This window comes from Cebus imitator, unplaced genomic scaffold (genome assembly GCF_001604975.1).
Source record: "Cebus imitator isolate Cc_AM_T3 unplaced genomic scaffold, Cebus_imitator-1.0 Scaffold103, whole genome shotgun sequence".
Lineage (NCBI taxonomy): Eukaryota > Metazoa > Chordata > Mammalia > Primates > Cebidae > Cebus > Cebus imitator.
This window is the reverse complement of record NW_016107418.1, coordinates 2,123,477-2,136,222: the sequence shown is the minus strand read 5'-3', so window position 1 is coordinate 2,136,222 and position 12,746 is coordinate 2,123,477. Positions and strand designations below refer to the sequence as shown.

General features: G+C 38.7%; 1 protein-coding gene across 2 annotated transcripts in view; it reads left to right on the top strand.

The window, feature by feature from the left end:
- MTUS2 (microtubule associated scaffold protein 2) overlaps window positions 1-12,746 on the top strand; it is a 467,424-nt gene that overhangs the window by 72,605 nt on the left and 382,073 nt on the right. The window contains exon 3 of one of the 2 annotated variants that reach the window (XM_037741682.1): window positions 3,919-4,113. In XM_037741682.1, the coding sequence (XP_037597610.1) occupies window positions 3,919-4,113 (195 nt within the window). Of the gene's footprint in view, window positions 1-3,915; window positions 4,114-12,746 lie in introns of both variants that reach the window. The other variant, XM_017537489.2, reaches the window with a different exon arrangement.

The window sequence follows — 12,746 nt, the reverse complement described above, 5'->3', positions numbered from 1 at the left end:
TTTTTTTTTGGTGTGTCTCATTTTATTTCTGTTTTAATGCAACTTTTAGATAATTATTATAGCATCCTTGGCTACTAATTATCTCTCTTCCTCTCTGGGGCTTATTTGCTTATTTATTTGGTTAGCAACTTGGTTGATCTACTTTAGTGAAGCCTGTTTCCCTTGCATTGTGAATTCACTGATAACACTCCACAGAAGGCACAGCCTTGGGCGTGTACACTGGCAGTGTTTTTGGAGAGCTGTCTCTCTCTTATCTATGTTAGTCTTCCTCCGTTTGCTATTACATTCAACTGTCAGGTTCTACTAATTACTTACTGATTGCTCTATAATTTTCTACAGTGTCCTGGGGCCATACATTATTCCACAGTCTGATCCAGTTAAATTCAAGCTCCTTCTCAAGGGTAGTTTTTTTTGTTTTTGTTTTTGTTTTCACTGGAGAATTTTACTAGACATTTAAAGATTTAAGACCAATTCTATACAGTAGATTTCTTCAGATTTTTCTGTGTAGACAATTACGTCATCTGCAAATAGAGACAGCTTTGCTTTTTTCTTCCTGATCTATATTCTTTTCTTGCCTTATTGTATGACTAGGGCTTCCAGCACTACATTGAATAAGAGTGGAAGATTAGACATCGTTGCCTTGTTACCAATCTCAAGGGAAAGCATTCAACCTTTCCCCATTAAGTCTGATATGGTTTGGCTGTGTCCCCATCTAAATCTCATCTTGAATTGTAGCTCCCATAATTTCCACATGTTGTGGAATGGACCACACAGTCCTTGTGGCTGGAAGTCTGAGATCAGGTTTGCAGACCACCATCTTCTCATTATATCTTCACACGGTGGAAACAGAGGGAGCTAGCTCTACAGCTTCTTTTCATATGGGCACTTGGGCTCTAATCTCATTCACAAGGGCTTCATTCTTATAACCTAATTACCTCTAAAGGCCCCACCTCTAAATACCACCACATTGGAAGTTATGATTTAAACCTGTGATTTGGGGGGGGGGGCTGGCAGGGATGGACCTTCAGTTCATAACACTGGACTTGTTTGAGAAATAGTAGGGACTATGTAATTTTAGAAATATGTCCCTCTTAGGAGAAACTAAGATTAAATTAAGATACATTCAGCCAGAACAGCTGAGTGCAGTTATTTCACAGGGTGAGTTGGCATATTCTGTTGAAGTTTTCAAAGATCCGGGGACCACCTGAATCAGAATCACTAAGGTGATTTTTAAAAAATCAGACTTTTGAGCTCTACTCCAGACTGGATCTCATGCAGAGACTAGTAGAGATATTTGACTTATACTGTGGGCTAAAGTAGTGTGGTAAAAGCCTGGCTAATGTAAACTTCAACTAAATATTTATTGAATAATACATTGTGGAAACCATTGTGCTAGGAGCTGATGGGATAAAAAGAACAAGACTTGCTTCTGCAAACCCTGAAGGCATGTATACTACTCATGAGATTAATCTGCTAGAAGGAAAGAGCATTATGTAGTAACTTAATGTATGATATAGGTACCATTAAATTTGCAAAAATTGTATGCACAGAGAGTTGAGGGCAAGTATACTTCTGCAAGTCATCTAAACACACACACACACACATGCACATGCACACAGAAACACAGCCCATATGTGTCTTTATTAAAATAAAGATCTAGACTATGGGAAAGGGAAACCTAGAAAACAATTTAGAGACTGGCTTCCTGTGTATCTGGGATCCTGTGCTGCTTGTCCTCCTCCTCTCTGCACGTTCCACTGCTACTTTTCTACTGAGGAAATCAACAATAATGGAATATAAGTAAGTGTAGATAAGATAAATTTCTTTTTGAACATGTGCAGTGGCTTGTCTTATGTAAAGATTTAACAAACTAGGTTTTCATTCTTCACTGAATATTAAATGCTTACTGCGTGCCTAGGTACTCTGTTAGAAATTCTGACTTTAACTTTTTTTTCCAAAATACAGTTTGTTTTTCAGAAAAATTATTTTGTTCATATTCTCCTCACTTGCTTTTGCATAAAGTTAATTATTGATTAACTGGGTTAGAAAGGAGGTTGTAGATAAAATAGTATCAAAATAAAATGGAATTTGAGTATATTGTTGAAATTAAATCTGATGTTTAGCAACTCTTCCTGTTCTGCAGAAATCATTCAAAATCAATTGGGTATAAACTCACCGTGAAAATGATATTGTATATATAGGGATATTTTCACTGTTCTGGGGACGTCAACTAAAAGTATTCAAAATAATGTGAGAACAACAATGTGAAGTCATTAAACGTGGCATAAATTGCTGATGCAAATGGACCATTCCCAGTTGTTAGACAGTATTGTTTCTACTTTTTCATAGTTGAGTTGAGGTTTTGTTTTTTTTTTTTTTTTGGTATGTGTGTGTTTTCCCAAGCACAAGAACAGGCTTGAGTTGGGAATATTTGCAGCCCCAGCTCCTTGCTTCTTTTTCCTTTTGCAATCACTGGGTTCCTACCCATCCTAATCCTGACTAAGGCATCAGGAACCCACAGCTGTGCAGCTTCTGCCTTCATCTGGACTCACGGCTCTCCATAGCCTCACTTTTAGGGGAGCAGCTGGCAGAGGAAGAGGTAATTTTCTATGCACCATTTAGACCCAGCATATCATCTATTGCTGCTCTCTGTATTTTCACACGTAGATGCTTTATAATATGTGATTTCTTCATGGATTTTTTTTTTTAACAAATGGGTCATTTAATCCAAAACCTAGTTTAATCTGAAATCTGATTAATATTTTACTGGTTAATAAAGGGTTGACTAGCATAAGAATGCCACCAAATGGTCACTCTATGAGCACTCATGGTAAATAGGCCTGCAGGTGAAAGTTGTTAAAGGAATCAATAAGGACAGTTATACAGCATATTGGGAGGCTTGGGCCTTTTATATTTCCTATCAAAGAGCATTTGTATGGTGACAATATTCTGATTCTCCCTGGTGTTGGGAGCCTTCTCATAGTGTTGTGATAATCATTGCAGTTGCTATTGCTGGAGCCTGGCTCAGACTTAGAGCATGGTGATGCTGAGATGCTAGATTTATAACTTGATGGTTTATTATTTCAAAACCAGCTGACTTTGCACATATCTGGGAACTAATTTTGAAGTTTGGGCTAACATAACAGATAGTGGGAAAAGGAGAAAAGAAATCTAACATCCGTTTGAGCACATATTAAGTTCTTGTGGCAGAAGCAGTAATATTTATATTAGATTTGCAAAGTCAGTGTTATTCCCAGTCTTTACATGAAAGGAAACTGTGGCTGTAAGTGTTAGGACAAGGGCTTGAAGTTACACAGCTCGTCATTGGGAGACTTCATATTCCACCCCTGTTAGTTCTGTAGTCCACACTGTCTCCTCCTCATTCCTGCAGCCAACAGAAAGTTAGATAATTTTTTGTACATGTTCCCTATAAGACTTATTACAAACTGCTTAAAGTTACTAGTAAATATTCACCATAATAGTTCTTTGCCCATCGTATGTCAAAATTTAAGGTGTATCTCAATTTTAACAAATCTAGGGTAACTTGCAACAGTAAATATTCACTTTTATTCATTGTCCTAGGCACTTGATACCTTTTCTTATGGCCTTAAAATAAAGTTATTTGTCTTCCTCCTCTCATCTGCCTAAATAGACAGTAAACTTGTCCAGGCTGGGGCTGCACCTCCTTCTCTTTGAGTTCTCTGAGGCACCTGACTTACAATATGAGGGGCCTGCCTCTTCCAAAGTCTGTTTTAAATATGTTGAATCAAACCCTGCAAGATTAATTTTAGTCTGTTTATGATAGAACTGGGTTAGAATTCACAATCTGTGGCATTCTTTATCTCATTGTGAACTGAGAATAATGTTTTTTTTTTTTTTTTTTTTTTTTTTTTTTTTTTTTTGTGCTTATTTTAGCAGATTTAAAGAAAGCTTCCAGTTCAAATGCTGCAAAATCCAATCTCCCGAAATCTGGTCTCCGTCCTCCCGGATACTCGCGTCTCCCAGCAGCCAAGCTGGCGGCGTTTGGCTTTGTCCGGAGCTCCAGCGTCTCCTCAGTCTCCAGCACCCAGTCCACGGACAGCGCACAGCCAGAGCAGAGCCGGCCGGCCACCCGTAAGTGGGGTGGGGCAGGGTGGGGCACCTGCACTGGATTAAAACCAGCGCACCTGTGTAACTGCGTGTCATTTTCTTTGCATGATTAGTTAAGAATTCGGATCGCCTCCTTTAGCTTCCCGTTTTTATTCATTGACTGAAGAAAAACAGCCTGTTTGACACTGTCAGTTATGGGGAGTTAGTGTGTCAGGAAAAAAGATTGTAAAGCTCCTCTTACGATGTAGAAAATGACTTATCCAGGGACAGATTCCAGCATCCCTTTGCTTTGCAGATTCTAGGTAGGAAGTCAAAGAAAGATGCAAGAAAGGTGTTACTACATTGTGCTGTCATGAAACATACTAGATATTTAATATTAGCTGAAAGAATCATTTAGTCACCTGTGATTACCATTAATGCCTTCACACTGCCAGAGCACTTGACCAGATATCTGAAAGTCCCTCCCCATTAGCTGAGATGATGCTGTTCCTGAGACTGGAGGTGTAGACTGTATTTTAAAGTATGAATTAATAACCTGCAGAGCACATTATAAAAGCCATTCCCTGAGACTGGTGGTGTAGACTGTATTTTAAAGTATGAATTAATAACCTGCAGAGCACATTATAAAAGCCACTGTTCCTGAGGAAGATCTGCAGGCTGCCCATTCAGCTGTGCCTTTGATGACCAGACACCATCTCAGTCTCCACTTCAAAGCCAATGTTATTGGATGGGAAACCATGACATCTCAGATGTTGGTTTCCAAGACCTTGCCAGAGGCCCAGGAAAGTCTTAAAGGTTTCCATGTAGAGGGCCATTCTGAAGGGGTTATAGAAGTTGAATCAGGTTGGAATAATAAGAAAGAGAGAGAGAAAGACAGAGAGGGAGGGAGGGAGGGAAGAAGGGAGGAAGGGAGGGGGAGGGGGAGGGAGAGAGAGAGAGAGAAAGAGAGAGATCAATTGATTGATTCATTATTTTGAATTTCTTCTCCAAGCTTCTTCATTCTCTGTTCTTTCTTGTGTTTACAGAGATGATGTGTGAAACATTTACATAGTTCTAAATGTTGGTCTACCTAGTTAAGTAATGCATTATATTTACCTTTGTCTTGATGTGTCTGTAAGCAGTTCTTAAGGATGTTTTCTTTGCCCTGCTGGTTTCCTGAAGGTGCCATAGCTCAGGCCTGCTTTCACACAGGATACCTTTAAGGAATATCACTGTAATTAGGGATTACATCATTACACAGTAGTAGTCTTGAAATCTGAAGAATGTAATAAAGAACTGTTCGCAAACGTATAATTCATGTTTTTATATATGCATGTGCATATTAGCAGTCTGGTGATTTTAAAATACAAAAGAAGATATTTATCATTTTTATTAATAAAATTCCTGATGACATGTTTCTCTTTTAGAGAAAATATAAAGGAAAAACTTCTCATATAGTATATATCTTTCCAAAAAAGGAGTTAAGATTTTGGTTTCTTAAAAAAATTAACCTCAAGGTGAGATGAGCCATGGCCCCATGACAGCAGCTTTTGCTGACAGAGACCTGACAGGTGTGGACAGAATAATTGCAGGTGTGCTTAGGGCATTTCTTCTCACCTCTGCTTCAAAGAATGCTAGAGAAGGATCCCTGAGAACCCAGGGGATAAGAGCTGTATGTGCCAGAGAAAATAACTCCCAGTTTAAAGACTTCATATTAAAAGTGACTTTTTTTAATGAAAGTCTATCCAGAATTGTTTTCTATTTTTAAAAACGTATGTTAGAATTGATTTTAATTATCTGCTACCTACTGTGTATACAATTTTTACTTCACCGATAAATCACAGAAAAACCTCCTGTGCATTTGATTTGATGTCTAAGTACTGCTAATCATTATACCTATACTTGTTATTAGATGTAATATCAAGCAACATTTTGTTTCTGTTCTTTAGTGAAGAGATGATGCTTTGATTACAGGGAATAAATAAAACATGAAGCTCTTGAGAGAGCTAAAAGTCCTTAGATCATATCCTAGGAGCAAAGCTTTGCCGGTTTAGCTCATGGAAACAGCCAATGTGGTATCTGAATTCGTTCCTTTTTTCTTCTTGGAGAGCTGGTCTTTTTGCAGATACTATTTTCAAATAGGCTTCATTTAAGGTATTCTGTAATCAGGGACTATGTCATGGTACAGTAGATGTTTCAAAATCTGAAACATGAGCATGGTAAGGATCTATAGTCACACAGTGCTTCATGACGAGGATGTGTTCTGAGAAATATGTTGTTAGGCAATGTTGTTGATGCGCACACATCATAGAGTAACTTGCACAAACCTGGATGAGATAGCTTGCTACACACCTAGGTGATATGCTCTAGCCTTGGCTGCTAGGCTACAAACCTGTAGAGCATTTACTGTACTAAGTACTGTAGGCAATTATAACACAATAGTATAGTATGTAACAATATCTAAACATAGAAAAGGGAAAGTAAAACTGTGGTTTAAAAACTGCAAATGCTGTTCCTGTATAGAGCACTTAAGCATGAATGAAGCTTGCAGGAGTGGAAGGTGCTCTGGGTGAGTCAGAGAGTGAGTGGTGAGTGAATATGAAGGTCTAGGACATTATTGTACACCTTTGTATGATGGCAGTACGTGGGTTTATTTATACCAGCAACACCACAAATGTGAGTAATGTATTGTGCTATGACATTATGATGGCCCAGACATCACTAGGCGATAGGAACTTTTTAGCCTGTTTATAATCTCACAGGATCATTGTCATACATGTGTTCTGTTGTTGGCTGAAGCGTCGTTATGTGGTGCATAACGGTATTTGCAGATGTATAATTCATATTTTTAGGTGCTTGTGCATATTAACAGTCTAAACAATGTCCACACTGACTGTGGCATGCTATACTGGAATACTTTTAAGTGACTCATTATGAATTTATGAGTGTTTCCTAGGCTAGCCTGGCTCTACTGGGACTCTTCCTTGCTGTTTTCCTGGGTCCTGAGGGGCAGGTGATGATGAGTATGGAAACAGGAGCCCCTTGCATCCCCCTGGACATGAGATGGCAGGACCATCTGGCGGCTCAGCTGTTCCATTTGGAGTCCCCATCCACCCTGGACTCAGGCTCCAGGCCATTAGCCCAACCTCATTGAGCAGAGGCTTTCTAAGTCAGGTGCCCTTCTATGTCTTTTTACCTTTTCCACAAGATTCTGGAAATGAGACAGGCACAGGGAAATGAATTCTGTTGATAAGTCCTTAGAACTTGAAGGTATCTTACCATCCATTTTACCATCCATTTTATAGCTGAGCAAGCTGAGATCAGGTTGACTTGCCCTGGGTCCTGGGCTGGTGTTCTTTCTTCTCTATTTCCTTCTTAAAGCTGCCATGTAGAAAGAAGGAGGACATACACATGATTTGAATATATTTTCTTTCTATTAGGAAAGCAAATCATAGAGTCAGAGCTGACTTGAGAGGCCCCTAAGACTTCCCAGGTTGCCATTCAGCGCCTGCGGGAACACTCTGAGTCCTAGAGAGGGTTCTACTTCACACAGAAGCCACTCTGAGGCTGGGCCGCTCTCATTAGGAAGTGCTCTATATGAGTTCAGGCTGCCTCCTTGTAATCTGCAAGGAGTAGCCACAGTTCCTGCAGGTTCACACAGCACCTGCATGTGTACCGTGCCTCCAGGATAGCCCCAGGCACCTCCCTCCACTCCCTTACCAGTTCATCACATGAAGATTATGAGGATGGCCCATTTAAAGCCTCGAATAAAGCTACAGATTACATTAGTGACCCATAGATTTTTCAGAATAATATTTAAATTGAAGGAGGGAACATAATTTTCTAACTTAGAACTTAAGCATAAACTTAACATCATACGTCTGACCCAGGGTGTGGCTCCTTAGTTTTTATATAATGTTCAGAGATGAAAAAGATTCCCAGTTATACTTTAGGTGATAGAAACTTACTGATAAAAATAATGACTGTACTGTAGAATTTAGCATTGGAAACATACTGTTGCCTAAAGTATACAGGTTATGTATTCCAAATCAGAAAATCTGAAGTTTGAAATGCTACAAAATATAAAATTTTTTGAACACTGACACGATGCTCAAGGGAAATAGTCATTGGAGCATTTTGGATTTTGGATTTTGGATTTTTTTTTTGAGGTGCTTAGCTGGTTTAATAAAAATATTCCAAGATCTGAAGAATTCCCAAATTCAAAACAATTCTGGTTCCAAGAATTTTGGATAAGGGATACTCAACCTGTGCTTGGTTATTGTATTAATCAGTAATTAGGTATAGACTTGATTTCCCCAGTGGGTAGGCAGATGTGACTTAAAGTCGAAATCTTTAGGACATGTGTAGAGGGAAAATAGAATGACTTAGGTTTCATAAATTAATCATCAATGAAAATCATATCAGCCAAGGATAGAATAATTTATGCAGAAGATTCTATGTCATTATGTATTCTGAATAGCACTTCATTTACTGGGTGCCCAAGAAACAGAAAATACCTATCAGAGAAGTGCATGAAGAATATGATATTTGCAGCTTTCCATTCCAATTTCTTCTCTTCTACCTCTTTTCAAATACTGCCACATTTTCTCCATGGGGTAACCAAGAACAGAAATCACAGGGCAGAGAATTTGAAAAAACAAGTAAAAAATAGAAATTTTTCTCCTGTTTTTTTTTTTTTTTTTCCCTTCCTGGTGCACAGAAGCACTCAAGTGATGGGGAAGTAGGGATACAGCTGGGGAGGTGGACAGAGAGGCTGGCGTTTGCATAATAATCCTGGCAAAGGATGTATGTTTCCAGAGCCTGAAAAGTGGCACGAGGCAGAGGATTAATTTCTGATGAGGGTGATCAGGTCGTTTCTCAGAAGGGATTATAAGCCAGGCAGCCTTCTGGAAGGTGGAGATGAACTCTAGGAGATCCTTGATAGGGAAGCGATGCTGTTGGTGGATTCAGAAAACTTCCTGAGTCTGAGGAGGTGCCCTTCCTGGTGCAGCCTGCCACGTCATCATGGCGCTGTTTGTCTCTTAGGTGCTGAGCCCCACACGTTTGAGTTCCCCAAGATTTGCTCTCAGAATGTCTCTCTTGTCTTCACCTGGTCATCTTATCCACAGTTTCAGCCCTTAGCAGTCTGTACACAATGCTCACATCTGCATCTCTAGCTCCAATACCCCTCTACAACCACTCATCTGCATTTCAAATGAGCCATCAAATATCTCTAACTGGGTGACGCACCTCACCACAAACTGAACACTTCTTCAGAAAACAGATTCTTCATATTCTAGTGCAAACCAAAACCTTCTCTGGAAGTTGCTCTATCTTTTAGTGATATTTATCTCCTGGCAACCCAGACTGGAAATTTCAAAGTTAGCATATGTCATGCCTGCTTTTTGCCTTCTTTTCTGTTCACTCATCATTTCTGGTGAATTCTTTCTCTCTGATACTTACCCCATTCTCATTCTTCTGTCTCCTCATCTCTGTTTGAATCTGTGGTAGCGCCTATCTGAGCTATTCTTAGCACACCTTGGCTTTCTGATCTACAAAGCACATGGTCCTTGGTAATTTCCCCTTTGACCCCGTTTTGTTTGCTGCACGGTGCCCTTATGCCTGCTTCAGCTATCAGACTTTCTAGGTCCTCCATGATCTGGCCCCAACTTCCTTTCCACCTTTACTGCATACCATTCTGACATATACTCCCAACTAGCCAAATGTGAGTAACAAAAATGTGTTGCTCACATTTTTCTCTTAGGGCTTTGTGCTTTTCCACCTTTTGGTTTTGATTTAAACCATTCATCTCTGTGATACACTTCCACAGCTTTCTATCGCCACCCCCACCACCTCCCGTCTCTCTGCAGAGTCTGTCACTTTTAAGTACATTTCAATTTTGCTTCCTTTAAAAATCCCTCAATGTGATCTTTTTCCTGGAAATCCCTAGGGCTCTTGGCGTGTATCACTTTTATTCTCTACTGGCTCTTGCAGCTATTTGTTTTTATGTCCTTTCTCCCCTACAGACTATAAGCTCTTTGGGGATAGGGACTATGCCTCTTAATGATTTTAGTATCTCACACGAAAGGACACTGTCCTTTACAATAGTAGGATTTTAAGGGAAGTTATCTCCCAACAGAAACTTTTTCTCTTATGTAAGGGTATGGAAAAAGATTTTTGAGAGTAACTTATGTATCTTTGAAAGTATTTTGTATTGGGAACATTATTTTTACCTTATTCATGAAGTTTGATCGTTGATGAAGCTCATAATTATGGTTCTCACAGTTTTCTAGGACGCCTAAAATGTTGTTTTTATTGACTGTGTTGTACCTAGAGATAATTTACGTAAGTCAAAGAGTAGAAAACTCTTTGAACTCTAAATATATCCAGAGATAAACATTTAAACTCTAAATATATTCAGAGATAAACATCATAAAGACTGACTTATTAGTCTCAAAAGTGTCCAGTAACCTGCATATCTCCTTGCATATACTTAATCATTTTTAAAGAATTAGGCTAAAACACCACTTTTGAGGCTATTCAATTTTAAAGTTTCCAAAGTTAGATGCCTTGATTTGACAAGGTTAGATATTCTCATTAATTGCTTCTTGGCCTTTTGGCTAAGATCAAGCGTAGATATTCTCATTAAATTCTACAGTTTTTATTTCTTGTTTTAATATTTAAAATAAGTACATGTTCTTTTAATTATTGAATAGGATTTGGGTTCTGGGGATAATCTGAAGTGGAAAATTGCTAGCCTTTTGTAAGGTTAATCAATGAAAATCAGGGTTAATATGAAAGCTTTTTGCATTGTTAACTTTAGGGTTTACACTGATGAATACTATAAAATACATTTATATACATAACACATTTGATTTTCTACATCTGACATGCATTTTAAATAAGATCAGGGTTCATAAGAAATGTTATTAATAACTCTTACAGAAACAGCCATTAACACATCTCATGTTTATCGGCAAAGAGAGAGTCATTTTTTATTCATGGAAAAAGGAGCCGAGGGTGGCTTGTGAGGTCAGACTTCAGAGAAGCTATTGCCTATTTCGTATGACTCTTAATGATGTCTTTGCTCATTCCCTTTCAGAAACACTCAGACAATGATGAGCTCCACCCAGAGATAGGATTAGATTATAAGCATGTTTTGTTTTATTTTTAAAGATGTTGGCCATCTCTGATTATAAGATAAACTGAAAGTTTAGGGAACATATTTTTATTTACAGTAAAAATAATGTCTAGTTGAACTGCCTCAGTTTTCTTGGCTGGCTTATTTTATGAAGATTAGATGATCTGCTTTATCTTTCCTGATTCTGCATTCTTTCAGCATCTTCTATGTGGTAAGCACGATCTCAGTGATGGGGCTGCTATGACCCAGGCAAAGGTGAATCCTCACTCACCCTTGCAGGGAGTGGAGAGGCAGGATTGTGCTCATAAAGCCATGCAGGGAAATGTTAGCATGGCTGTGATTGAAGACTGCACAGCAGGTGAGGGAGGAGGCACAGGAAGGGGGAAGCATCCATTCACTCTGAGTGAGGTGAAGAAAGACGTCATGCCCTGCACGATAGGTCCTCTCCAGGCTGGCTCAGCGCTACTGCGTTATGTCTTCAGATGGAATTCTTCCACATTGGTTTTAGGTAGTTGACAACCTTCTGAATTTGCCATAAATACTCCATCAAAGGAAAAAAAAATAAACTAGAGGTCAAGGAAGATAGATGAAAAAAGACTGACAAATATTCTAAAATATTTGAAGCTGGATGATGGAACCATGAAGGTTCATTTTACTACTTACTTCGCTTGTGTATGTTTGAACATCCCCATAGAAGGTTAAAATCCCACCTTCTCCCTTTATTAGTTTTTATTTCTTTTTTGTTTCATTTTATTTTTACATTTAGTGGTCCCTAGAAAGCACTTAGTTTTTTTTCTTTTAACCTTTTTGAAGTATAATAGACAAATAAAGAATGTGTATATTTACAGTGTGATGTTTTGATATGCATATGCAATGTGAAATGATTACCACAATCAAGTTAATTAACATATCCATCACCTCACATAGTTACCTCGTGTGTGTGTGTGTGTGTGTGTGTGTGTGTGTGTGTGTGTGGTGAGAACATTTAAGATCTACCTTCTTTGTAGATTTCAAGTACACAATATAGTGTTATTAACAATCAATCCCATGCTGTATATTAGATCTCCAGAACTTACTTCTCCTGAATACCTGAAACTTTGAACCCTTTGACCAATACCTCCCCATACTGAAGAGATGATACAGTAGTAGTGAAGAGTACAGACTCTGGAGATACACTGCCTGGGCTCACATCCCACTGTTGCTGTTTGCTGGCTTTGTGACTTTGGGCGAGTTGCTTAATTTTTCTGTGCCTCTGTTTCCTCATTGTAAAATAATAATAATATTAATAATAACTCAAACATGTTTAAAAAACCATCAGTAGGGTCTGTGGAGCATCAGATGGAATTGATATCTGCATAGTACTTAGAAAGGGGCTTTGCCCAATAATAATAATATTTCTGTGGGGATTTCCATCCATTGGCTGTGTGCGTAAGGGTGCAGAAGCTCAGTTGGAAGATGACCATGATGGATTAACGTATCCGTCATGCTGTAAAGAAAGTGCTTCTGCTGACATCTGAGTCAGGCAGGCGACATCTAT